At 53.1% G+C, this 27,010-nt stretch overlaps 1 protein-coding gene across 3 annotated transcripts in view; it reads left to right on the top strand.

Annotated features, from left to right (window-relative positions):
* RGS3 (regulator of G protein signaling 3) overlaps positions 1-27,010 on the top strand; it is a 77,132-nt gene that overhangs the window by 5,627 nt on the left and 44,495 nt on the right. For 2 of the 3 annotated variants that reach the window (XM_062011348.1, XM_062011349.1), the window contains exons 1-8: positions 6,688-7,544; positions 9,579-9,660; positions 10,359-10,464; positions 10,745-11,084; positions 12,078-12,117; positions 14,858-15,048; positions 16,630-16,713; positions 24,168-24,279. In XM_062011348.1, coding sequence (XP_061867332.1) covers positions 7,491-7,544; positions 9,579-9,660; positions 10,359-10,464; positions 10,745-11,084; positions 12,078-12,117; positions 14,858-15,048; positions 16,630-16,713; positions 24,168-24,279 — 1,009 coding nt within the window. In that variant the 5' untranslated portion in view covers positions 6,688-7,490. Of the gene's footprint in view, positions 1-522; positions 553-1,147; positions 1,243-2,073; positions 2,143-2,733; positions 2,795-4,215; positions 4,301-4,871; positions 4,940-6,687; positions 7,545-9,578; positions 9,661-10,358; positions 10,465-10,744; positions 11,085-12,077; positions 12,118-14,857; positions 15,049-16,629; positions 16,714-24,167; positions 24,280-27,010 lie in introns of those variants that run through there. The other variant, XM_062011354.1, reaches the window with a different exon arrangement.

Here is a 27,010-nt window from a genome sequence, read left to right as displayed (position 1 = left end):
TGGAGCCCAAAACTGAACCATGTTTATTAGGAGCACATACCTGTCTCAAAGACAAAGTGACTGCTAGGCTTGTTAGGAGGGAGCTTAGGCTCACACCAGCAGCCCATCCTGGGCTCTCCAGGCTGCTGCATGTGTGCTGCAGGGCTGCCATCAGGATATGAGCATTGATGTTAAATTTAACTTGATGGTAGGTTTGGCTCTGGGTCAGAGAGCCTGGAGCTGTGTGAAGTCAGGTGAGTGAAATGGAATTTGCCATCTGGATGCTGAACTGCATCTGCTGCCAACCTCACCCCAGACACTTGCATTCATGTTAAAGAAAACATACAGTCGAGCTCTTCTCCTGTTTGTGGGTGCCCAGTGAGACCAGGCTGCTGGGAGAGGTCACTGCAGCATCTTGTTGGGGTGAGAGGTGGGTTTGGCCCACCCCAAGCAGAGTTCTGCAGTGTAGGAAGATGCCTCCCCTGCTGCTGTTGGCCATGACCATTTCATTTCCTTTCCAGTCATGGAAGCAAAATGGGAAAGGAGCACCAGACATGCAACTCCTATGTGAAGGTGGGTTCTGCTGGGGTTTTGCTCAGGGAGCTTTATGCTTTCTCAGGGTTTTGTGGTTGGCTTCTCCAAGCATGCTCTGGGCTGCCTGTCTCTTCCCTTTCCTCCTCTGGCTGAGCATGCAGGGAGGTGGCTGTTCTCTTGCCCAGTACTGGAGGCCTCACAGGTTGTGTGGGCACATGGAGGCAAAGAAGTGCCCTGCTAAGAGCTGTGTCAATCATTCATTGCAAAAGCACCCCACTGGGTGCCCAGGGACTGGTGGGGATGTTTGACCAGCACAGTGTGGCTCTGGGCTCTCCTGGAGGTCACCTTGGCAGGCTGCTCCCGCTGTGGTGTGCACAGTGCAGGAAGCACCTCTCCTACAAGGAGGCTGCAAGTGAGAGACCTGCCAGCAACATTTGTGTACATCAGCCCTTGATTTTTCTGCTTTTTCCCTTCCCTCCCCTGTCCTGAGGAGTTTTGTAACACAATTAGTGTTATGTGACCTAAACCAGCCATTGGCCCAGGCTCAGCTGGGTGCTGGAGGTTCAGCCACCCAGAGCTGTGAGAGGTGCTTGCTTTGGGAGTGCTGACATACTGCTTCTTTTCCCTTGTAAAGATGTCCATCGTGCCAGATGCTGACTGGAAATGCAGGCAAAAGACAAAGACTGTGCCAGACAGCAAAAATCCTGTCTTCCATGAGCACTTTCTTTTGTGAGTATGTGAGGGCAGAGGGAGCTCTGACCCATCCCTGTTCACACCGGGCAGTGGGGACCCACGTGGCTGCTGTCCCAGGGAACCCTCTCAAAGTCAAGGCCCTGTGTTTGCATTATGATCCATAATAAACACACATCATGCATAAGCAGGTCTGCTGCTGAGATGAGGAGTGACAGACATTATTCTATAAGCTCAGATGCCTTGAACTTGGGCAGAGCACTGCAGAGGCTCACAGAGCTGTCAGCACACAGCAGGGCACCGCTGCTCCTGCATGGTTGGATGTTCTTGCTGGGCAGGAGTTGGGCAAACATGCTCCATTTCCCCTGGAATAGTGTAAGTGAGGAAGGTAAAAGGATTTCCTGTAGCTACAGCATGTCTCTGCATGGGATAGGAGCTCTGTGGCTTGTGTTTCAGTGGAGCTTGTCATTGCTGCCTAACCAGGCTGTGTCAGACCTCTGTCCTCATGCAGTGTTTAATCTGGCACAGGATGGTTGTCTGAGAGCATGAAATGTGGCTTGTTCTTTGCATTTACACTTTGTTGTTGGGTGTGTGTCTTTCTCCAAGGTTATTTTTCCCCTTAACCCCCCTGAGTGGTGTCCCCAGTGCCTGCCCAGGAGAGGTCACATCCCTTTGCAGTTGGCTGTCAGGAACCAGTGAATTAGTGCAACAGTGGTTGGTTTGAGGAGGTTTCTGTTTGAGGTGATGCTGATGTGCTCTGTGCAGAGAATGGAGAAGAGCTATGTCAGAAGAGGGTGAGGGTTCTCTGGCTGTGAGGGCAGCTCTTGCTGAAGGTCAGTGCTCAAGGGCTGTCCCTTCCCCTCCTTACAGCCTGGTGAAAGAGGAGCATGAGCAGAAACGTCTCCTGGTCACGGTGTGGAATCGAGAGAGAAATGCCAGGTAAGGAGTTTCTGACCATTCTTGTGGGCAGCCCTTGCTGGTGAGCACCACACTGTGTGTGCAGGCTGGCAGGGCAAATCCTGCCCTTGCTGCCTTCTGTCTGCTTTGCTGCTGCTTAGTAGCCATCAGCTGGACCAATGTTTGAAACCACTGTGGTTTTAAACCACTCGTGCCTGCACTGCTGGCTAAAGCCAAGTGGGGCTGGAGCTGGGCTCTGGCCATTCCCCTCCCATGGGACAGTGCAGTGAGGAGGAAAGCCCAGAAGCAAGGGCTCTGGCACCTCACAGGCTCTGCTGCCTGCTCAGGGAAGTGACATCTGCCTCCTCAGCCCAGCTCCTGGCAGCATCAGGTAGGCTGGAGGTGCCCAGGATGCTTCAGCCCAGCTCCTCCTTGCCCCTGCTGCAGCTGAGCTGTCTGGTTACACCACACTTGCTCAAAGCATAGAGAGAGAGGCACATCCTGGGCACTGCCTGGCTCCCAGTGTGGGCAGGGATGTCTGTGGTGTCCCTGCAAAGGGGAGCATGTGGAGAGCTGATACCCTGGGGGGTTCTCAACAACTGTGTGTGCTGATGGTCCCTGTCTCTCCTGCAGGCAGAGCAAACTGATTGGCTGCATGAGCTTTGGTGTGAAGTCCCTCCTGACCCTGGACAAGGTACCTTGTGCTAGAGCACAGTGTGTGGGCATGGGGCCTGGCTCTCTCACTGGCTGCAGTGCACCCTTGGGGCAGGGGCAGGATTATTCCCAGCATGGCATAAAGATGCTGTGAAGGTGGCCCAGAGAACTCCCTGGGCCCATTCCCAGTATGAATGGCTACTGTGAGACATGTTGGTGTGGTTGCTGGAGGCAGGGACAGGGAGGCTGTTAGATGAGAGGTCCTAGGACAGGGGGCTGTCACTTCACTGTGTTCTGCAGAGACAGAGTTGCATCAAATGAGGATGCAGAGAGATGGCCCCAGTGAGTGCTGGGGCAGGACAGGAGATGGGGCCAGCCTCACTCAGCCTGGCATGTGTCACATCTGAGACCTAGCTGCTGGGTGGTGGCTGAGTGGGTGCAATGGTGGGGACACACTCTTCTGAGCAATCTGCCCAGCAGCCAGGGCTTCACCAGCTCATGTGGTGGTGGGCAAAGGGCAAATGCAGAGCCCTCGTGCTGTTGCTGGAGGCAGGGGTGCTGCAAGGCTGTCTCTGTGCCACAATCCGTGTCCCTGCTGCTGTGAATTTGGTCACAGTGCTGCTGCCCCAGCCTGGCTGCTGCTTGGTAATACAGCTGCTTGTTAATACAGCCTTCAGAGCAGCTGGCTTTGCCTCCCTGAAGAAGCCTGTGTGGCTCCTGCTGCAGGTGGCTCCTGCTGACCCACTAAAACACAGAAATGTTTTGTGCTGATTGGCAGCAGTTTGAGGTTTCATCTCTAGACAGCCCTGCTCCTGTCCTCTGGACATCAGAGTATCTTGGCAAGCTGGAAGGGGCTTTGTGAAAATGTTAATGCATCACCTGAGATGGGGAAATGTATTCCCTATCAAGAGGTTAAAAAGGAGCTATTTGTGGCAGTGACCTGAGAAGATGGTAAGAGGCAGCTTGGGCATGGTGTCCTCTGAAATCTGGACAAGTGAGATGCAGCTTTTTTATTGTAAGAGTGAAGATAACTGAATGGAGAAGCTCTAAACTGCAGCCCTTCCAGGAGGGGCCTCTACTCTGGTCATATTTGGCCTCCCCAGAGTTGTCCCTTCCTTCTCAGGTTTTGGCAGTGAATTTGTGTCGCTGTGTACAGAGAGGATGGTGTGTACAGCACCCAGCTCTTGTAGGGATGGGAGGAAGATGCTGATGCTCCTCTGGAGACTTGTTACATCAGTGATGCTTGGTCACATCAGTGATGCTTGATGATGGAAGTTTACCTGCTGCTAAGAGAAGGACTCCATGCTGTGCCTGTGTATGTGAGCAGCTCTGGGCAGCCTCTGTGTACTGGCCTGGGGCAGCTCCTTCAACAGGATCCCTCTGAGGCTCTGGGCAACCAAACTGAGTTAAATGGGGGTGAATACCTGCCCCTGCATCAACAACTTCTTTCCTCTCACTCAGGACATCAGTGGCTGGTACTATCTCCTTGGGGAAGACCTGGGCAGGACCAAGCACCTGAAGGTGGCCAAGCGGCAGCTGAGCAGAGGTGGGTGTCCCCATGGGGATGGCCCAGGGAGGGTTGGCAAGGCTTGGGAGAGGAACCAACCTCTTGCCTGTCCCTGTGCTGGCATGGAGCAGCCCCAGCCCCATGGCATCCCATGCCCCATGAGCATTTCTCACCCTGTGATGCTCAGTGGGCTCCAGGATCCCAGAAGTTGAGTGTGAGGCAGATCCTGCCGGGCTGGGGCTCTGGAGGGACTCCAGCATTGCAGCCACATGGGCCTTTCATCCTGCTGATTCCTGCCTCTCAGTCTTGGGGCTCAGTCCTGTGGCCCTGGGGTCTGTTCAGGATGATGTGGAGCTCTTTCTGCTGCCTTGGTCTTGGCTGTGCTGCCAGGGTGTGTGGAAGAGGGCAGGCTGGCACACAGCAGGCTGAGGCATCAGTGCCCAGCCCACGTGTGCACCCACCCCATGGCTGCTGCCAGGCAGGGCTGCCCCAGCCTGGAGGAGATGTGCCCATGACATGTAAAGCTCTCAGATGCAATGTGTGGAGGAAAGGGATTGCCAGGAGACGTGTGCTTCAGGCTGCTGTGACCTTTCCCTTTGCTTTTCCTTAGAGCCAATGCTGGGAGGTCAGAGTGCAGCGCAGGAAAGTCAGGATGCTGCCACCATGAAGCAGCTGAGGGTAGGTATGGCAGGGCTCTGACCCACCAGGGCTGGGAAGAAGTTGGGTCAGGAGCTGGCTGCAAGCAAAGCCTTCATGGAAGGGTTTCACACAAGCTGAGGGCAGAGTATCAGTGAAGTGGAGCTGTGTCAGTCTCCCTGTGGACACCATCGCTTCTACAGGCAGCTAGTTGTCTTGATCCAGCATCAACTGATGGAGGTGGATGATGTGGGCAGTAACCTCCCTCTTGCTCCCCATTCCCATAGAGAAACCTCCTGCTTTGCCAGTGGATTGCCACAGAGGCCGAGCGGAGGCCCTGGGCTGGGGCCTGGCTGCCTGGCTGCCGCTGCGCACCGGGCCCCGGCCGGCTCCCTGGCTCCCAGGACGGCCGCCATCGCCTCCCTCGCCCTTTGAGGGCCGTTTGCTCTGGGAAGGGAACGTTCCACGGCGGAGCCTCGGTGATTGACAGCAGAGGCAAGGCTGGGAAACGGGAACACAAACACACGGCTGCGTCGGAAACGGGGCTCGGCCGGGCCCGTGATTTATCTGAGCGCGGTTCCGCCGTGCCGCTCCCTCGGCCGCGTCTGCGCTCTCTGCCCGCAGCTCAGGCCCGAGCAACACAAACAAAGCCGGCGCCCCTCTCCTCCCTTCCTCTGCTGCCGCTCGCCACTGACTCCATGGTGGCTGGGAAGGAAGAGCCATCTCCTCCCACATCTCCTCCCAGCCCCGCTCCCCCACAGCGCTGCGGCTCCCCCTCCAGCCCGCAGGGAGCCGTGGGGCCGAGGCCGCTGGAGCCTCTCCTCTCTCTCCCTTCCCCACGGAGCAGTGTGGAAGGTGCTGTTATCTCCACGGGGTGCTGTTATCTCCCCAGCGCTGCCAGTCGGGGCTGCAGGGTGCAGACTCAGCCCTGCTCTGTGCCCTGCCACTGCCCGCCTGCAGCTTCTCTTCAGGCCCGTGGGTGTCATTCAGCTGCCCCTGTGCTTCCCCCTCTGTGCCTGAGCACAAAGCCTGGGGATGGGTGTGTTCTCTGGCCTCTGTGCTTTGAAAAACAAACTTTGCTTTTTCCCTTTTCTTCTGTCTCTTTCATCTTTGTGTCTCTTATCTCTGCTACCTTTTTTTCTCTTTCCCTCTCTTTTTTTCCTCTTTCCTTTTGCTGTTTGCTCTCTTTGCTCTCTTTGCTCTCTTTGCTCTCTTTGCTCTCTTTGCTCTCTTTGCTCTCTTTGCTCTCTTTGCTCTCTTTGCTCTCTTTGCTCTCTTTGCTCTCTTTGCTCTCTTTGCTCTCTCTGCTCTCTTTCCTTTTACTCTTTTCTATTTTCTCTTTTCTCTTTCCTTTTTCTCTTTGCTCTCTTTTTCTCCCATTTCTCCTTCTTCTCCTTCTTCTCCTTCTTCTCCTTCTTCTCCTTCTTCTCCTTCTTCTCCTTCTTCTCCCTCTTCTCCCTCTTCTCCCTCTTCTCCCTCTTCTCCCTCTTCTCCCTCTTCTCCCTCTTCTCCCTCTTCTCCCTCTTCTCCCTCTTCTCCCTCTTCTCCCTCTTCTCCCTCTTCTCCCTCTTCTCCCTCTTCTCCCTCTTCTCCCTCTTCTCCTTCTCTCCTTCTCTCCTTCTCTCCTTCTCTCCTTCTCTCCTTCTCTCCTTCTCTCCTTCTCTCCTTCCCTCTTTCCCTCTTTCCCTCTTTCCCTCTTTCCCTCTTTCCCTCTTTCCTTCTCTCTTCTCTCTTCTCTCTCTTCTCTCTTCTCTCTTCTCTCTTCTCTCTTCTCTCTTCTCTCTTCTCTCTTCTCTCTTCTCTCTTCTCTCTTCTCTCTTCTCTCTTCTCTCTTCTCTCTTGCTCCCTCTTCTCTTTCCCTTTCTCCTCTTCTCTCCCTCTTCTCTCCCTCTTCTCTCCCTCTTCTCTCCCTCTTCTCTCCCTCTTCTCTCCCTCTTCTCTCCCTCTTCTCTCCCTCTTCTCTCCCTCTTCTCTCCCTCTTCTCTCCCTCTTCTCTCCCTCTTCTCTCCCTCTTCTCTCCCCTCTTCTCTCCCCTCTTCTCCCTTTTCTCTCCCCTCTTCTCCCTTTTCTCTCCCTTCTCTCCCTTTTCTCTCCCCTCTTCTCCCTTCTCTTTTCAGCCTCTCTCACCCTTCAGGACTGCAGCCATCTCTAACAAAGTGAAGCTCACACAGCCTGGTGCCTGTGAAATCGGGACTCAAACATCCTCCAAGTGTTTGTGAGAACGTTGCAATAACAAAGTGCTCCGTGTGCCTGAAGAATGCCGAGGGAACAAAAGCCACAGCAGCCAAGCAGGGACTAGGGAATACTAAAGAGTTGTCAGGAATTTTAACATACAACTCTCTCTCTTCCTCGTCAGTGAGGGTTCTCAGGAAGCCCTCTGGCTTATCGTAAAGCGGCACGCAGCGCAGCCAGGGGCTGGGGAGGTGAAAGGTGGCTTCCTGCCATTCTTCTCTGGAGCTGGGTTCCCATGGGCGGTCATGCCAGCGTGACTGGGGCTTGTTCCACACTCGTGTGAAACGAGGAGCTCTGCATCCAGGCTGCTGCAGGGGACTGCATTTTCATGGGCTAACGGCGAGTGTCGGGTTTTCCAGCCATGAACCGCTTCCATGGACTCTGCAAGGTGTGCTCGGAGCGGAGATACAGGCAGGTCTGTACCTGTGTGCCAGCACCTGAGTACCTGCTGCTGCCCACTCAGTCCAGGGCCTGAGTGTGTCTGGGCTCTGGGGCTCTTTCTGGCCTCTGTGGGTGCTGTTTTGATTTGCTCTCATTAGTAAATGATAAGGTTGGGATTAAAAGGAAAGGATCCCAGGGAGCTGGGGGAGTGCCCAGCCCTGGAGGGATCCCAAAGCTGTGGAGCTGAGGTGCTGAAGACCAGGGGTTAGTGGTGGGCTGGGCAGGGTGAGGGGAGAGCTGGGACTGCAGCAGCTTCAAGGGCTTTGCCAGCCCAAGTGATTCTGTGATGGTGTGGTCTTCAGAGAGGTGACTCTAGCTGATCTCTGCCCGCTGCTGCAATGTGTGAGTGGGGCTGGGGGGGCACTCGCAGTGTAAGCTGAGGGTGGACACACCGAGCTGTGAGGTGTCTCCATTTCCCACTCTCTGCCAGGTTGCTGCTGGCTCAAACTTGTGTTAATATGCATGTATTTGGGAATTAGCTGTTGCTTGAAGCAGGTTATGGCCAATGGTGACTTGCTTTATTTAAGAGAAGAGACATGATCACTTTGTCTTAATGACAACTGACTGATCTGTGTCTTAAACCTCCTCAGTTCTCTCATTTGACAGTTTCTTCTGCATTTTTGGACACTTATGAGTACAATGAGCCTCTGTGGTGCTGGAGTCTCTCATCATCTTGCCATCCACCTTCCAGCTTGTGTCAGGTGCTCATATTAGTTCTGTGCACAGCAGCAAACCCAGATGTTCAGCTCCTGTAATGGCCGTGGTGGTGGGAGCTGAGCAGGGTGACCCATCAGCAGTGAGAAGCTGCTGTTTAGTGGCACAGGGAAGATGGACACAAGAACCAGCCAGGACAGGGAACAGGAGTGGGAGAGCTCTCAGTGCTGGGGAAGCTTTGGGCTGGGAAGTGCCTGTGGAGTCTCCACAGATCTGTGCTGGCTCCTGAAGTGCTGGTGGGAACGTTTCTGCAGGACTCAGATCCCCTGTGACCTGTATTGGAGGTGTGAGGTTGGTTTGGAGCCCCAGGCAGCCTCCTCCCCTGTCTGAGGATCCAACAAACTCCACAGAGAAAAATACTTGGTGTGGTGGGACTCAACCTACTTGATGATCCTTTCAGGGAAAGACAGTTTCTCTTTTGGAGCCTGATTTTATGCTGAGCAATGAAGCAGGGATGAGGTGCAGAGAACTGAAAACTTGCTGTGTTTGCCTTCCCATGGTAAAGGAGTGAGGAACCAGTTCCTCTCCTTGACAGCTTCTGCTGAGTTTCTTCTCACCCCTCTGTTTTTTCTGACAGTAATGCAGGTCAGATGTTGGGTTTTTTCTTTGTCTTGGGGGATAATCAGGTATCACAGGAACTGTCTTGCTGAGCTGCTGCTGGAAGCCAACATCAAAAAACAAATATCATTTTCTCACTAAGCTCAGTACTTTTTGAATCAGGAGGAGAAATGAGCCTAAATCAACACAGCATCCATCCTCTGCAAACTCAGCAGGGGAAAACATACTCAGCCCAGCTAATGGGGTGATGCCTGCAGGCAGGAGTGTGCTGATCCTCACAGCTCCCTCTGGAGCAGAGGAGTGCTGCTGGTTCTGTATTGCCCACCTGGAAGTGAAGTGTTTAAGTGGCTTGTTTAGAGAAGCTGTGTTAGAAATCAGTGTCAGAGCCAGGCTGCCAGGTTTTCCTTCCCAACGGCCTCTCAGCCCTTTCCTTACACTTGCAAGAGTCTCAAGTGGGTGACTGTGTGTGCTCAACACACACTCATCTCGTGGCATTCCTCTCTGTTGATCCTCAGCTCAGTCTTGCTTTGCTTTTTATCACCCTTTGCACCCCGTTTTGCCTGCAGCAGGGGAGAGCCCACAGTCTGTGTGTTCACAGGGTGACAGCGTTCCCCACCACGCTTCCTCTGTGTCTGCATTTCCAAAGGCTGGGGGGCAGTGAAAGGGGGGCTGTTGGTTGATCACATGCAGCAGCTGCTTTCCCACTCAACAGGGTGACTCCTGTGTCTCTCTCCAGATCACAATCCCTCGAGGAAGCGATGGCTTTGGCTTCACCATCTGCTGCGACTCCCCGGTCCGTGTGCAGGCAGTGGACTCTGGTAAGAGATTCAATCCTTTGCATCCCTCTGGCTTTGAATGAATGACTCTGCTCCTCTTTTTGATCCCCAGAGCATGTTGTGATTCAGGAGTTCCCATGACTTGCGGGACTGTGGTTACCTCTAAGAGGGGTCACTTAACGAATCCTCTGTTGCCTCTGATGAGGTCAGAGGCCACTGCTCTGCTGTGTCACTGCTTTGGCAGTGTGCTGCAGTGATTTGCAGAGGTTTTGTTCCCTTCTCTCCAGCCTGAGGAGTGGCTGGCTGGAGGACTGAAGGAAAGCAGCTGAGGGATGTGAGGAGGTGTCAGGCAGGGGCACAGAGGGGAGCAGGATCCCAGATCCCTCAGCTGCCTGACTAAGTGCTCTTGGTGTGGACCTGTGGCATGGGCTTGGTGTCTCTGTTGTACCCTGATGCTCCCCACTGCACACCAGGAATCACAGGGAAGTTTGTGCAGTAGCTCTGGAGCATGTTTATGGCTTTGTCACAGACACTGTGTGTGTGGGAAGGTGAAACTCCAGGCTCACCTAGCCCCACTTTATTTTCAGATGTGGGTGTTAGGGGAAGCAGATTGGGCTTGGAGGGGTGGTGCAAGCTGTGAAGCTGGGCTGTTTGGGTACCCATGAGCCCCAGGACATCTCCTCCCCATCACATTCTCTGTCCAGCAGGTGACTGGCACTTGTCTTTTCTCTTCTCTTTAGGTGGCCCAGCAGAAAAGGCTGGTCTGCAGCAGCTCGACACCGTGCTGCAGCTGAACGAGCAGCCTGTGGAGCACTGGAAATGTGTGGAGCTGGCACATGAAATCCGGTGAGTGTTCACCCAAAGCATCAGTGCAGAGCTCTGGGAGAGACAGTTTGAGGGAGCCCAGGACAAGGGAGCAGGAGCTCAGAGTGGCTACAGGAAGGGGAAGCTTTGAGGGATGCAGGACGCTGGGATGGGAAGCATAAAGGATGCAGGGGCTGGAGGGGGCAGGACAAGGGCAGAGGCATTAGAGGGAAGGACTACAGGGCTCATGGCTGACTGAATGGGGTGGGTGCCTCTCTCCCTCCTGCTCCACCTCTGACCTGCCCCACACCATCTCCTTCAGGAACTGTCCCACTGAGATCATACTCCTGGTGTGGAGGCTGGTCCCGCAGGTGAAGTCGGGCCCCGAGGCCGTGCTGCGCAGGTCGTCCTGCAAGTCTGCCTACGAGCTGCAGTCCCCCCCCAACAAGAGGGAGAAGAACAGCACAATGCCCCCACGGCCCGAGCAGCGCCGCAGCTGCCACGTGCTGTGTGATGGGACTGATGGGCTGGTGCTCAACTCCTGGGAGAGGTACACGGAGCTGGGCAAGCGGGGCCAGAGCACCATGCCCCCCCTCTCCAGGGTCCCCTCCACTGCAGACCAGAACTACATCATCTTGGCACCTTTGAACCCAGGGAGTCAGGTAGGGTTGCTTTCCTGCCTTACACTCAAGTTGCTGCATGTGCTGGTTCCTCTCTTGGCCTGTGCTTCATAGGATCAGAATCATTTGGGTTGGAAAAGGTCTGGAAGCTGCTGCAGTCCCAGCCCTGCCCTCACCCTGCCCAGATCTCCTCCAAGGAGACTTTACTATTGACTTGTAGGGGTCTGGGTTTCACTCAGCCTTCACAAATAAAACAGAGACTCCCTAGAGCATGGGAAATATGGACAGGTACCAGCTCCTAGAGTCACAGAGTTGCTTGGGTTGGAAAAGCCCTGGAAGCTGCTGCAGTGCCAGCCCTGCCCTCACCCTGCCCAGCCCAGCACTGACCCACGGCCTCAGCACCTCAGCCCCACGGCTTTGGGATCCCTGCAGGGCTGGGCACTGCCCCAGCTCCCTGGGCAGCCTGGCACAGGGCTGACACCCCTCTCAGGGAAACAGTTCTGCCTCAGCTCCAACCTCAGCCTCCCCTGGGGCAACTCCAGCCCCTTTCCTTGTGTCCCATCATTCATTTTTGGGGAGCAGAGGCTGACTGCCACCTCACAGCTCCCTTTCAAGTAACTGCAGAGAGTACTCCTGTCTCCCTTCAGCCTCCTCTTCTCCAGGCTAATCAGCCTTACCCATCATCTCTAAATATTTGCTAGAGCAAGTGCTGTTTTCACACACCAATTCCATGTCCTTTGGTGGAGCTTTCAATACCTGAAACATTTGCCACTGGGAGCTGAGGTGAATGACCTGCTGCCTCCTCTTTGGGGCTCACTCAAGGGGTAAGGATATGGGAAGTGTTTCCACTACACAGACCACAATGCAAGTCATTGCTCTTCTTTTCTGCTAGCAGTAGGGCAAAAATGGTTTTCAGCTCTCTGGAGTGCTTTGGCTTGGCTGGGTTTGGCCTGGTGACATTTACAGTTGGTTGCTGTGAAGTTTACCTCCAGCCTACTCCAGGTGACTGTATCCTTTCTGGGTTGTGTCTTACAGCTGCTGAGGCCTGTCTATCAAGAGAACAACACTACTGTGGGTAAGTTACTGATGTGCTGAAAACACTGCTCAGAGCACCCAGCAGGGCTGGATGTGGTCCCTCAGTGGAGTCCCTCATGCAGTGAGGATAGTGGCAGAAGCTTGGGGCTTTTGTGTAGGATAATCTTACTCTGTGTCAAACACAAAAGCCAGAGACAAACCCCCATCCAGTGCCACAGCTCCTGGTGTCACTGGATGAGCCTCATGATGAGGGGGTCTCTGGGAGTTCATGGCACAGGGGCTGGTGGCAGGCACTTGCTAGGAAGTGGGACATGACATTGTACAAACAGTAGTGCAGGTTGCTGTGCCAGATCTGGGTGGTGCTCACTTGCAGGGCTGCTACAAGCCCTCTGTCAGTCTCTGGACCCATTCTTCTCAAAAACTTTGAAGTATAAACTCATTTTATGCAGCAGGTATCCTGGGGGCTTGCAGGAGCACCAGGGCCTGCAGGAGGAGTGGGCTGAGGTGTGTGACAGGGCTGGGGGCTGCATGAGCCCAAGTCCACACAGAAACCCCTGTGGCCTGCTCATTGATGCACAAAGATGCTGCCAAGATGCTGAGGGGACTGGAGCATCTGTGTGAGGAGGAAAGGCTGTGGGACCTGGGGCTGTTCAGCCTGGACAAGAGAAGGCTGAGGGGGGATCTCAGCAACACTTACAAGTACCTAAAGGGTGGGTGTCAGGAGCATGGGGGGGACACTTCTTTCTGTTGCATCCAGTGAAGACAAGGGGTGATGGGCACAAGCTGGAACACAAAAGGTTCTGCTTAAACATGAGGAGAAGCTCCTTTGGTGCTGAGGTGAGGGAGCCCTGGCCCAGGCTGCCCAGGGAGGGTGTGGAGGCTCCTTCTCAGGAGGTTTCCAACCCCACCTGGACACGTTCCTGTGCCCCCTGAGCCAGGGGAACCTGCTTTAGCAGGGGCTGGGGCTGGATGAGCTCTGCAGGGCCCTCCCAGCCCCCACCATGCTGGGGTGCTGTGACCCTGAGCAGTGACTGTGGCAGTGCAGAGCTGGTCACCAGTCACACGGTGACAGGAGCCAACAGTTGGGGCAGGCTGGGGGGATTTGTGTGCCAGCAGGCAGAAAACAGGACTTGTGCAGGTGATGAATTCCCCTGATAAAATGAGGTGATTTGGGGATAAGAGGAAAAGCAGACCTTGAACAGCCCAGACAGATTGTATCTGTCCTGTGTTGAGCTCTCCTGTGCTTTGGTTTTATCTGGCAGTGCAACCATGAGAAAGGGAAAAGAGAAAACATCAGGATTATTGCACTTAGAGGTGGAAACAACCTTTTAGGTCACAAGGGCCACCCCCCCCTGCAAAGGCAGGCTCTGAAACAAGTGGTAAACAACCAGTGTGGATTGCCAGGAGAGCATGGTCTGGCTCTGCTGGTGTTGATCTGAAAATAAATGTGCTATTTCCTAATACTTAATGGAACATGTAATGCTGGGTAGGTTTGTGTGTTTGCTTTGGACAAGACCTTATCTACACTGAGCCATGGTCAGAAGTGTTTTGGCTCATTTCTGTTTTGGAAGGTCTTGGAGAGTGCAAAGGCAGAAGCCACTGTGAAGAAAGCTGCTGTGGTGGGAGCAGAAGCTCCCAGGGCTGGAAGGAGGGATGCTGGAGGGGGGGTCTCTGCTGGGACACTCCTCTAGCAGGGAGCTGCAGGAGGGTTTGCTCATCCATGTTCCTGAGACATTAGTGAATGCTTCAGTTTCTCACCTGGATATGTTAAAAGCCAAGTCTACCTGCTGGAACTGAGCTGGCTTAAGGAGGGAAGGAGGAATTACTTGGTTTTCTGAGGGGACTGGAGCATCTATCTGAGGAAAGGCTGTAAGCCCTGGGGCTCTTCAGCTTGGGGAAGGCTGAGAAGGGGCTTTATCAATGCTGATAAACACCTAAAGGGGCAGGTGTGGAGAAGATGGGGCCAGTCTTTTTCTGGTGTCTCCAGTGACAGGACAAGGGGCAACAGACATAAGCTGGAACATAAAAAGTTCTTAAACATGAGCAGAAACCTGTTTGGTGTTAAGGTGAGGGAGCCCTGGCCCAGGCTGCCCAGGGAGGGTGTGGAAGCTCCTTCTTGGGAGGTTTCCAACCCCATCTGGACACGTTCCTGTGGGACCTGATCTAGGTGGGACCTGCTTTAGCAGGAGGGTGGGCTGAGTGACCTCTAAAGGTCCCTTCCAACCCCACCACTCTGTGATTCTGTGACTTCATTCTTCCTAATGCAATATCAGATGTCCTTTGATATTTCTGCTCAAGAGCTACATGACTGCTGGACCAAGGGCTTCACTCATGACACCAGAGCATGTCCTTGTATGTACAAACAAAACCCCAAAGGAGTCCCAGCAAGAGTCTCCCAAGAAGGAGCCTCCACACCCTCCCTGGGCAGCCTGGGCCAGGGCTCCCTCATCTCAGCACTGAAACAGTTTCTCCTTATGTTTCAATGGAACTGTTTGTGTTGCAGCTTCATCCCATCACCCCTTGTCCTGTCACTGGGTACAACAGAATAAAGTGATGTCCCAGCTTCCTGACACCCACCCTTTAGGTCTTTGTAAATAAGTCATTCAGTCAGAAACTTTGATAGCAGTGGCAAATGTCCCTGCAGCTCTCAGCTCAAGCTCTTCCCCTTGGGCTTTGCCTGCCCTCCTCCAGCCTGTGAGAGCAGGAGCTGAGCTGGCAGCACACAGCAGCCCAGCAGCAGCTCTTCTCATTCTGTGTTTCTGCTTCTTCTGTCACTCCAGGAGACTCAGGCAAAGGGAAATCACACATGGGCTCTGGGAGAAAATCCAGGCTGATGAAGACTGTGCAGACAATGAAGAGCTATGGCAACTACCAGAACTGCACCATAGTGAGGCCACACATCCCACACTCCAGCTATGGCACCTATGTGACCCTGGCTCCCAAAGTGCTGGTGTTCCCTGTGTTTGTGCAGGTAAATGCAGCTGGAAGCGAGGTGATGTGGATCTAGTGCCATCAGTGTCCAGCACAGCAGGTTGTGTCAGAGCTTTGCTGCTTACAGCTTGGCTCCAGGCTGTCATGCAAGGTAGATAACAGTTCCCAGCAGTACCCACCCTGAATGCATGGATCCCCTGTCATCCTTTGCTCTCCTCTGGAGCTGGCTGCACTCAGCACAGTGCTGGGTTCCTCCCTTCCTCAAAAGGAATTGTGTCCTGCCCACGTGATTCTCTGTTGAAGTCTTTTTCCCCTTTTCAGCTCTCAAATCCAGTCCTTGGGAGCCTGTTTGAGTCAGGACAAGGTGTGTCCCAGCTTCTGGGCTTCAGCAACCAACTTTGCATAACTAAAAATCAATATGGGGTTTTTTTTCCTGGAGGTTCTTTGTGCTGTTAATTACACTCTGCAAACAATTTCCCTGGTGGCCAGTGCTGAAATCACAGCCAAGGATCCAGAGCAGTAATGACCTGACAGAGGATGTTTTCACTCCCCACTTCCAGAAATGACTTTCTTAAAACTCAGCCCTGAACTCAGGGGTAGTGGCTCTATCTCTGTGTATTCCATTTTGTCCTTCATATGGCCAGAACCCCAGAAAAACCTCCCCTATCCTGTGTGTTTGAGTATGTTACTGATAATGACCTTCATCTCTGAGGTTGTGGGGGGCCATCCATCCTTCCCTGGCAGCAGCCATGGCACTGGCATGTCAGCTCAGCTTGAAGTTTCCCTTTGGCTGAAACCTATGGCCTATGACTGTCACTCCAGCCTGAGCCAGAGGACTGTGTGGGGGGCAAATGTGGGGCTGTGCTGGTGCTGGGGGACAGGCTCCTGCTCACCCCTGTTCTCCCCAGTGGCACCTGGGTGCCAGTGGTGCATTTATCAGCCCTGTCTGTGTGCACAGTTTGCCTTTTGGTAGGAATACAACAGGCACTTCTTCCTCTTTACTCCCCAAACTTGTGTCTTGACTTGACTCTGGGGTGTTTCTGCCACTTCAGAAGCTGCTTTTTGTGCTTCATACTCTTGTATTGTGAAGCCCTGTGCTGGTACCCTCAGCTGCCTCCTGCCTATGCTGAGCCTGAGCTGCTGTGCAGGTTTATCCCCAGTCAGTCCCAACCTGTCCTGTCCTGTGTTAAAGAGAGAAGGAGCTGAGTGTGAGCTGTGGCATGAGAAGGGGCAGCACTTTAACTCACTGCAAGAGTAATCCATCAAACCATGCAGCAAATATTGTCTGAGGGACCTGAGAAGCTACATGTAGCACAGTTGTGGTTGTGTTTCCTGCTCAGAAGCAGCCACAGCTGAGCCCCTGTGTGGAACAATGAACGTGCAAAGAGGCAAGTGGCTGGTTGTCTCTTTAGAGCTGAGTCTGACGTAGGTGTGAAGTGTAAGGCTTTCTTCTTGTGCTGTAGCTGGACTGCAGCTTTTCTCTCCTTCTGACCAGTGTGGGGTGGCTTCTTCCTGAATGAGTTGAAGCACAGACAAAGTGGGTTTGGTGGATGGAAAGCTTTCTGCAGAACACACTTCAGTGGAAGGTTTGACTCTTCCTTTTTCCCCCCTTTCAATGTAGCCCCTCGACCTTTGCAACCCAGCACGGACCCTGCTGCTGTCAGAGGAGCTGCTGCTTCACGAGAGCAGAAGCAGGACTATACAGGTAAGGCTCTTTCCATGCTGTCTGAGCTTTCTAAACCTGCCCTTCTGCAATCTTAGCTGGTAGATTGAGAAGAGAAATGCTCATATTGATATATCACAGAATGTGAAGGGTTGGAAGGGACCTGGAGAGCTCACCCAGTGCAACCCCCCTGCCAGAGCAGCACCACCTAGAGCAGGGCACACAGGGACTCATCCAGCTGGGTTGGAATGTCTCCAGGGAAGATATTTGTCAAAACTTGCAGGCAGTTTGTCATGGGATAATCTGAGTCTCAAAGCTCTTCTCTGCTAGCAGGCAATGTGCTTTTCTTGTCTTCTGCCATGCCCACAGAGAAGCTGCACGTGGCAAATATGTGCTGGCACACTGAGAAAGAGGGAGTTTGAGTACTTTGTGCCAGGCTACAGAGCTACACAGAGAGAATTTGTTACAGGGGGTGGCAGGAGTTTAGTTCCAGGTCACATATCTTGCCCAGATTCCTCTCTTTTGTTTCTTTACTGCATCATCTTTTCTGCAAAGTTACCAGAAGGCTGTTAAAACTCTGGGGAAACAACTGAGGTTTGGCTACCTGCTGAACCTGTGTGTGTGACAAGTTTCAACAGCCAAACTGTCAGAGTTTGGATGTGTTGATTCCATTTGCTGTCAGCTTCACTTGCATCCAACTGCAAAGTCTGCCAAGGCCTGGAGTTTGGGGATTGGAAGCAGAGGTGGGAGAGCCCACTCATGTACTGCTGCAGGGAACTGCCCTTTCTTTTGGGGCATTTTCAGGGAATCTCACCACTGCACAGAGTCATTTTGGAGTGGACAATGTGTCATCTCCAGAGTCATAAAGGATTTTTCACTGGACTAACCTTAGTTTCTGGGTAGCACCTTCTGGGTGGCTGACAGCACAGTCCCAGGGATGTGTCATATCACTGGCCTGCACAAAACACTACAAGGTTGTGTTAAATGACTCCTCTCTCTGCTTTTCAGTGTGTAATCCAGCTCTTACTTTGCCTAGAGAAGAGGAGGCTGAGAGGAGACATGAGCACTCTCTACAACTACCTGAAGGAGAGTTGTAGTGAAGTGGGGGTCAGTCTCTTCTCTCCAGTGATGAATAATAGGACATGAGGAAATGGGCTCAAGTTGCACCAGGGGAGCTTTAGATTGGACATTAGGGAGAACTTTGTCACTGAGAGGGTTGCTAAGCACTGGAAGGGGCTGCCCAGGGAGCTGGGGGAGTCTCCATCCCTGGAGATAGTCAAAAGACACACAGATGAAGTCCTGAGGGCCATGGGTAAGTGATGGGCTTGGCAGGATGAGGGGAGGGCTTGGACTTGATGATCTTAAAGGTCTTTTCCAGTTGTAACAACTCTTGATTCTATGGTCAATTCATGATCAATTAGAAGACTTGGCACCCATTTGTAAATCAAACTCTTCCCCTGTCTGTCCTGCTGGTCTTTGCTGGGCACCTGCATGAATGTCTTCTGGGCACCTGCATGAATGGGAACCAGGAAGACATGTGGCTGTGTAGCACAGCTGTGCTGCCATGGCTCTGCAGTATGGTGGGCAGCCTGAGCTCAGGATGCATCCCCTGGGTGGCTTGGAATGATGTGCTTCCCAGACTCAGGTCTGTAGCATGTGGAATAATTGTGAAGGGCTAATGCTGTTTGCAGCCTGATGGAACGTGTGTGTGTATGGGAGTGTTTGTATTGATGATGGAGAGCCTCAGGAGGAGGTATGCTGCTCCAAATGGCCATGTTAGCCATTCAGAGACCCAGCTGGGCAGGATCAGGAGGAGGATGACTCAGGGAAAGGATTCTGGTTGCTTACAATGCCCTAAAGATGAGCATGAGGCTGGAAGAGGATTTCCCAGCTGGAATTGCTGCCAGGAAAGGGCAGGATGCTGTATTCTGGCCAGGAATGTGAAACAGCCTCTGAGAATGATGCTGCCTCAAGGCTGTGATGTCTGTGTGAGCCTGGCAGAGGCGTGAGGCAAGAGGCTGTGACTGTGCAGTGAGAAAACAGGAGCAGTGAATGGGACAAGCACTTGGCAAGGTTTGCTTTGGAAGGCAGGAGCCTTTCCCTGGGAGTGAACCCAGGTGTGGTGCTGAGCCCCATGTCTCTGGGAGCTGACAGCTATGGGTGGGACGTCAGGCATGTCCCTAGGGAAGGGCTTCCTCATGGCTGCAGCCTGTCACAGGTCCTGGCAGGCTTGGCAGAGCTTCAAGGAATCAGTGCAGGTCTGTGGAAAGCCAGAGATTCCCCTTCTGCAGAGCAGAGGCATCTGCTTTGGTCCTGGTGGGCTGTGAGGTGAGCAAACCTGAGCTTGTGAACACAAGATCTCAAATGGCCTGGGCACAATGGAGCTTCCTCTGGCATGGAAGGGCTCTGACTTCTCCTTTTGCTCACTCCCCTTCCAGCCCTCTCTGCTGCCCACACAGAGGCTGTTGTGGCTGTTGTGTGTTTCCCACTGCTCCTTTCTTCTTTGCTCCATGTGGTTTCCCATTTTCCCACTGCTCTTCCCTCTCTCAGGCTGGGCCACTGCTCCTGTGGCTTGCAGGACTGCCTCCTCTGCTTTGGTGGCTCAGGAGAGGGCCCAAGTGCTGGCCATGGAGATCCTGTTTCTGTTTCTTGAAGCCAGAATCTTCTCCCCTCGGCACTTTCCACGTCAGACGCTGCGTCCTCATCACCGAGCAACCTCGCTCCCATCTCCTTGAAGGAGCCAACCTATCTCTCTGGAGGCTTGCCAGCATCTGTCCTTTCTCTGACCTTACCTCTGGGGCAATCCTTATTCAGGTTTAATCACATCCTGTCTAGACTCAGCTGCAGTTCCAGTTGCAGATGGTGGTGTGAGGTCCCTCCAGCCTGCAGAGTGCCAGAGGAACCAGTGGGACACACAGCAGCCAGCACGGGCTCTGTCCTTGTCTCTCTGTCTCTGATGTACCTGGAGGCAACTTCCCAAAGCCCTGAGGTACCATCAGAGCATGAGCCATGCTCACCCTTTTCTCAGCTCTCTTTTCTGCACTGCTGACAGGGTCCTTCCTTGAACTCTGAAGGCTCCCAGCTCTGCCAGGAGTCTGGAGGACATGGACTGCCATGCCCAGGTTTTATGCTCTTCTCTGCAGGGCAAGAGGCTTTTCTCTCATCCCAAGTGCTGCACTGCAAGTTCCCAGCACTCCTGGCCTGGGAGTTGCCAGCTTGCTGTTTCAGTGGCTGGCTGAGTTTGGCCAACACAGTGGGTTGACCAAAGCCCTACCCCTTGGCACAGATGTAGCATGATGTTATTTTTCAGCCTCTTTTAGACACTGTCATTTGAGTGAGAACACCAGAAACCTGCACTTACCTTCTCCCTCCACTATACTAGTCCCTTTACTCTGTCCCTTCTTCCCTGCCTCTTAATCATAGAATCACAGCATGGTGGGGTTAGAAGGGACCCTTAGAGACCATCCAGCCCAGCCTGCTCAAGCAGGTCCCACCTAGATCAGGTCACACAGGAATGTGTCCTGTGTGGAAACCTCCAAGGAAGGAGCCTCCACACCCTCCCTGGGCAGCCTGGGCCAGGGCTCCCTCACTCCAACACTGACACAGTTTTTCCCTATGTTTAAATAGCCACCTCCTCCTCATTTTTTACACCATTTCCCCATCTGCACAGCCACTGCTTGTGGTAATGTCTGAGGGTAGGTGCATGACCCCTTGAGATCTTCAGTCCTTCTGTCTTCTGGTAGAAGATTTGACTCAGGTAAGGCAAGGTGAGATGAAGGTTGACAGCTAAAGCCTTCACCATGGATCTCCTTTTGGCAAGTGGGGTATCTCAAAGTCTTATCTGAGCATAGAAGCTCCTGCCTGAGTGTATAAATTCCTTGCCAGTAATCTTGGCAGAAAACAATGTGTGAGGTGGTATAAGAGGGTAAATGCTTTGTGGGCTAGAAGACTGCTTAGTCTTGGAGATGGATACATGCAGAATCCAGGAGCTAAGGAGCATGTCATGCTTGGAGAGTCAGGGCTGTGGCATGGAAAGAATTGACTCAGGGGCTTTAGTGTATCACTCAAGAGTGGTAGATTTCCCCTGAGCTGGGAAGTTCCTGCCCATCTCCAAGCTGCCATGGCTGTGTATGTGCACCTACCCCACCTGCAAAGCCCAGACTGCTGCTCCTTTATAGACCAGAGCTCAGCTGAGATGTTAATGTCTGAGTGCTGTGGTAACTGGATTACTTTAATCATGTTGCTCTGGGCTCTGTGCAAGCTGAACAAGTAACTGTCAGGGCAAGGCTGGAGCCAAGGAAGCTGTGACTTTGAGGCATATGATCAGAAGAATGGAAGTGACTGGGTGATATCACCCTGTGTGTGAAGAGCTGTGTCATTTTTGGTCTGAGTCCAACAGTGATGTCTGCTTTGTTAGGGGATGCTGACAGTTTGGATGGTCTCACAAGGGAGCTACAAGGATAAATCAGGATGGAACAAAACTGAGGGAGGTTAAGAAAGATTCATCCATTTAGCTCAACTGATTGAAGGGGGACACATGAACTCTGCAGAAACAACCCTCAGACTGGTATCACTGGAGTTTCTCTTTGGGGTTGCACCCAAATCTTCTGGAGCAGAATCCAGTACTGGTAAATAGCAATGTGTGGCTCAGTTCTAGAGGTGAATACCTGGCTAAAGAGCTCCCCACCAGGGATTAGAGCATTTCTGTAGCCTGCTGCAGGCAGCATTCTGTGGCCATTGATACAAGGGATCATCACCACCTTCCTCTTTGCCATTTGAAAGCTCTGACATGAAAGCTCTGCCTCTGCTTCCCTCTGCTCCCTCTGTTTTTCTGGGCACAGCTATGAACCTGTTGCTGGAGAGCAACTGATGTCTGAGGAAGCTCTGGGAAGGTGGGCAGGGTTTGCTCTGGTCACTGTAGGACTAACACAGGTGTGCCTGGCTCTGTCTTCAGAGGAGTCCCCGCATCATGCCACTTGTTCTGTTTATGATTTTGGGATAGGAAACTTTTGGCAAACATGGAAAGATACTCTGTCTCTCTGAGGAGCTGCTGTGCTGGCTTGTGTGTGTTGCCTGGATGAATTCAGGTGCAGTGTTTCCTTTTTGTTTGCTCTTTTGCTTTTATGAGCTCTGTGATTTTCCTTGTCCATGCCAGAGACCAGATCTGTTTGCAAAGGGCTGTTAGAGACTTGTTACAGCTTGTCAGCAGTGTGATGGCAACCCCAGGCACAGCTCCAGCTTACTCACTCCAGCCTCTTGTACCTGCTGGCTGCTGCCTTGGGGTCACCCATGGTTTGGGTTTCCTTTGCAGCTCTCTCAGTGTTGCCTCCCAGAGCCAGTCCCACTCCCACCTCCATGAGCAGGGTCTGCTGGAGCCTTGGGCCTCAGGGTGCTGGTTGCTCTTGGCAGGCTCTGGCTGTGTGGGTACAAGGGACACCCTCCTTTTCTTCCCCCAGCAGCTTGGAGGAGCAGAGGGACCTCCACAAACCCTTTTAGTGTGGGACTGCTCTAAAATCAAGTGTCTTCCTGGAGGCAGCATCTAACAGAGATGCTCTTGCATAACCCACACTGGCTGTGCTTTTATCCTCTCTCCATCCTGAATTCAATCAGTCCCATCTTCCCATAAAAGCACAGTGTTACCTGGAAACACTTTCCTTGTATTCCTGTTGCCATTATTCCCTATTTAAATCTGCCTGAAGTGATTTCCCCCCCCTGCTGATGTTTCTCATCTCTTTTCCTACCCTTTAAACTTCCCTGTGGATTAAAGTCTTCCTTTTGTCTCCTCCATTTCCAGCATGACCACTTGCTGATCTCACTTCTGTCTCCTTTGCTGAGCTGCTCTTCTCAAAACCCCTCAACATCTCTTCTCTGAGGCTGTGGCACCTGGGATGGCACCAAACATGTCCCAGAAAAATCACCTTTTGGAGCAAGATGGGCATGGGAGAAAGCTTAGAGTGCACTTTGTACTTCACTATCCCTTGTGTTAATAAGCAGGTCAGATGTAATGAAGAGGGTGAATGTGGGCATTAGGCCAACAGTGTGTTGAGAGCAGAGGAAGGGATTTTCCAAACAATACAGAGAAAAACAGACACTCCCTGGTTTCACTGTCAGTTAAAGCTACACCAGAAGCTTTGTGCTTATTAAGAACCCCACAGAAATGGACACAGCAGGGAGAAATCTTCTGAGGGCTTGGGGTTTTGGTTTCAAAGCCAAATGATGTGGGACTGCCCTGATGTGACACTCACCACTGTGTGATAAACTCTTGCCCAGCCTGTCCTCCTCCTGACACATTCCTGGCAGCACCTGGGCACAGAGACAAACTGTGCTGGATGCTTGTCCCCACAGACAGTGACTCAGTCTCTATTCAGAGCAAAGTCACCTCTCAAGGGTGACGTGGTGGTGGCAGCAGTGCCAGTCCCACCCTGCCAGCCCCTGGGCTGCTGGCTGCTTGGCTGCTTTGGTGAAAGGTTTGCTGAAAGGCCTTTGTTGCTGTTGCTCAGTGCTGGAAAGCAGCTTTCCCTGTTCTGTGGGAGGCTTTTGGGAGCATCTCAAGCTGCCACGTGCCAACGTGCTGCATCCTGTGCTGAGAGCAGTATGCAGAAGGTGCAGCATCCACTGTGCCCACTGGCATATTGCAGCTGCTTCCTGATGTCTTCTGCATTTCTCTGCATGCTCCCAACTTCTGCTGGACAGCAGGACAAGCCTCAAACCTCAGCTCCTGTGATTGCACTGAGCTACTCACCCCCCAGTAAGCTCCTGGGTCAGGGATCTCCAGTACAGTGGAGAAGCTCATTCTTGCTCTAAAGATCATATTCATCTGTATGGGTTGAACTAGAGACCTCTGGCAAGAGCCAGAAGCTGAACAACATCAACCTTTTGAGTTGTGAGCATTTAAGCACTGCTTTGGAGCAGCTCCCAGCTTCCAGGGCAGCTGAGCTGCTGCTCAAGCACAGAGCTGGGCAGAGGCTCAGCTCAGCGTTTGCTTTCTACCCATCAGCATGGTTTAAAGGTGTCAAGTTTGTTCCCTGCAGCTGCTCTCATGGGTTCTGCTCTTGCAAAAGCCAAACTGTTGCTTTCTCAGTGCAAAGCCAGAGCAGTGAGCAGCCCCTCTGTGTGTGTCTTCCAGGGGATCACCTTTGCTTTTAGGCTGGAGCTTCCCTGGGGCGCTGGGATTAGTCAGCAACTTACTCCCTCCTCCTGCTCCTCTGATTTATAACTTATGTAAATGGCAAGTGACTGGAGAGAGCAGAGAGGGTGTGTTTGGGTGGTGTTCAACTCTGGGGCAGGTTTATCCCTCTCCTCAGGGGACTGCACAGGCCTGGGGAGGCGGCTGCCAAGCGCTGGGACCCTGCTCCAGAGCCTCCTGGGGCACTGTCAGGGGTGCAGCAGGGGCTGCCTGCCATGGCTGCTGCACCTCCCCAGGGCACAGCACCTTTGCAGCACTGCCAAGAGATGAATTCCTTACAGCTGCTTCTATGCTGCTCTTGTGCTTCCAGGTGACCCTCTTTGTCTACTCTGACCTGCTGCTCTTCACCAAGGAGGACGAGCCTGGGCGCTGCAACGTGCTGAGGAACCCTCTCTACCTGCACAGTGTCAAGCTCCAGGAGGGTGAGTGTCTCCAGCAGCAGTTGGAAGCATTTGAGGCATTTTCTGGCCCATTGCTTCCAGTATGGAACAGTACCAACCAACTGGGGCTGCCAGATCATCCTTCCTTAGGGTGCTGGGCCAGCATCTCCCTTCCCAGCCCTGTGTTATGAAACCTGGGAAGGCTCAGAGGTAGCACCACTTTCCAGGGCTTTTGGGATGCATGTCTCAGGGGTTTTGGGCTGGCATTCCCCAGGGGCTTGCTGTGCTGGGCTGTTCCCATTGCTGGTGGTACACTGCCTGCAGCAGGGGCTGCTGAGGCTGAGAAAAGGAAGTGAAGTCTTGAGGTTTCCCTCACAGTGCCTTGAGAGAGTTCAGGGCTTGTCTCCACCAGTGTCTGGTTAAACCCTGCTGACCTTTACTTTGCTACTTCTCAGTTCAGCCTCCCACAGTTTCCTCCTGCCTTGGCATCCCTCCCCCACACACACCCCCTTGGCAAGGGCAGAGCAAACCCTGGCCTGGGGGGGAGGCTGGGGACCATGCCCTTCCTCTCTTCACCTTGGCTGTGCTTTCACAGCCAGCTGAGGGCTCAGGGAGGGCTTCCAGGGCAGGAGGATGACTTGAAATCAGTTACTTCCAGTTGAAATGCCAAGGCTGTATAAAAGATGGCTTTTAGCTACTCAGGGTCAAAAGAGGGTCAGATGAATTGCTCTACCACATCCTATTTACTATGGTGTGGCCACTTCTTGGCCCTGAGCCCAGTCCCACCTTGTTCCTTCTTTGGTGCAGCTGCTTTTTGCCTATGGGCTTGTTTTGTGTCCAGTGGAGTGGTGGCCCAGCTCCTCCCCAGGCCCCACGTGGGAAACTGGAATTAGATCTAAGGAAAAGCTTTTCTATGGTGAGGTTGATCAAATATGGAGTTGCCCAGAGAGGCTGTGCAATCTCCATCCTTGGAGGTGTTCAGGACTCAGCTGGGCATGGCACTGAGCACCCTGATCTGGGTGCTCTGGGCAGGGATTTGGACTAGAGACAATCAGTGGGGGCTCTTGCAGGCTGAATGACTCTGTGACTGTAAGAGCTGTTGTCTTTGTGCAGTCCCATAGCCTTGACCAAAAAGGGATCAATCCAGACCTGGGCTGCTTCTCCAAAGGGATCATTTTCTGGATGAATGTTGCCATTCCCATGACTTCCCCCAGCTGAGCTGTGTGAGCTCTGGGGTTGAGCTGCATCTCTCTACGTGTCCCACCTTGCTGGGGATCTGCACTGCTGTGCTGGACACCACAGGCAGCCTCTCAATTGCTGTCTCCTATTTCCAGCAGCATTTCTGCTCCCAGATGGATTCCTGTCCTGTTTGGTGGGGGCAGAAACACAGGGCTCCAGGCACAAGCCATTGAAGCTTCTCTGGGGTTTGTCGAGTTTGTTCTCAGGGTTGTTTATTTCTGAGAAACAGACAAAAGCAATTGTTCCCTGTGGAAGTGCTTGTTGGTCATCTCCTGAGTGTGTGTCACCCAGGGCTGCTCTCAAAGCCTCAGCTTTTATAGCTCTGCTCTTGCTCACCTCCTTGGAGAAATCAGCTTCCCCAGTGCTGCTCCTGACTCCCTGCACCAAGGTCTGTTTGCAGCTCAGCACAGGAATGTGCCTCCTAACCTCAGGCAGAGCCAATGGACTTCCTGAGGGCTTTTCTGCCACTTAACTCCTTGTTGCCATAATAACTTGGTTGAATCACATCTGGAACAGCTTAAGAAGCCTCTCCCAAGGGGATATTTGTCTCTGCAGCATCCACCAACCTCCCCTGGGCAGGGAATCCAGCGCAGTGGGTCTGCAGGCAAGCTCACCCCTCCTGCTCTGAGCAGAGCTGCTTCAAAGGCAGAAAGGAGCAGAAAGATGTCCATCCCCTTTGGCAGGGATTCTTCTTTGTTGCTCTCCTAACTAACTGAATGGCACATGAATAGGAACAGGCTCATTGCTGAGTGTAACAATCGGGACATCTCCGGTCCGCTCACACCATTGTGCTGCTTCCTGCTGCTGCCCCTGGCTGCACTGTGCCAAAGCAAAGCACCAGCATCTGCTTTACAATGCTCTGTCTTCCTGCTTTAGAAGCTGAGCATGGCTTGATGAGCACCACACTGAGCAGTGTTTGCAGTGCAACAGGACTGGCTTCCTCACTGAGACAGAGCGAGGCCCCTGGGTGCCTGTGCTTGGCTTTGGGGTGCAGAGGAACTCTCCTGTTTTGCAGCCAAAGACCCTCAGCTGTAAATCCCATCCCCAGCTGGGATCCTGCAAACAAGGGCTTGTCATGTGCTGTTCCTGACATCCCAACCCACTGCATCCTATAGCAAAGAGCTCCAAGATACAGTCAGAGGCCAAGGGTGTGATTTATGGGCCTTTTGCCCCGCTGTGCTTCTCCCTGCTGCCCCAAGGATGCTGGGAAGCACCCAGGGCTTGCACCCTGCCTCACCACAGGGATATGTGACAAGCTTCTTCCCTCTTAGCAGCCAGGTTTGGATGTGCACAGCTGCCCTCCTCCCTCCCCAGGCAGCCAGAGCCCTGCAGGACTCTGCCCTCTGAGCTGCTTTTTGGGTGTAGCCCCATCCTTGCTTAACAAGGGGGCTGGGGAGCAGATACCTGCCCTGGCCCTGGGCATTGCCATGGTCCCCTGGGCCATGCAGGGAGTCTGTGAGGAGAAGCAGCACCATCTTCTCTTTTTTCCCATCTTTTTGCCCCAACACCTGGCATGCACCACCCAAATCCTGTG

Source organism: Colius striatus, chromosome 19 (genome assembly GCF_028858725.1).
Source record: "Colius striatus isolate bColStr4 chromosome 19, bColStr4.1.hap1, whole genome shotgun sequence".
NCBI classification, from domain to species: Eukaryota; Metazoa; Chordata; class Aves; order Coliiformes; family Coliidae; genus Colius; species Colius striatus.
This window is presented reverse-complemented; position numbering and strand designations above follow the sequence as displayed.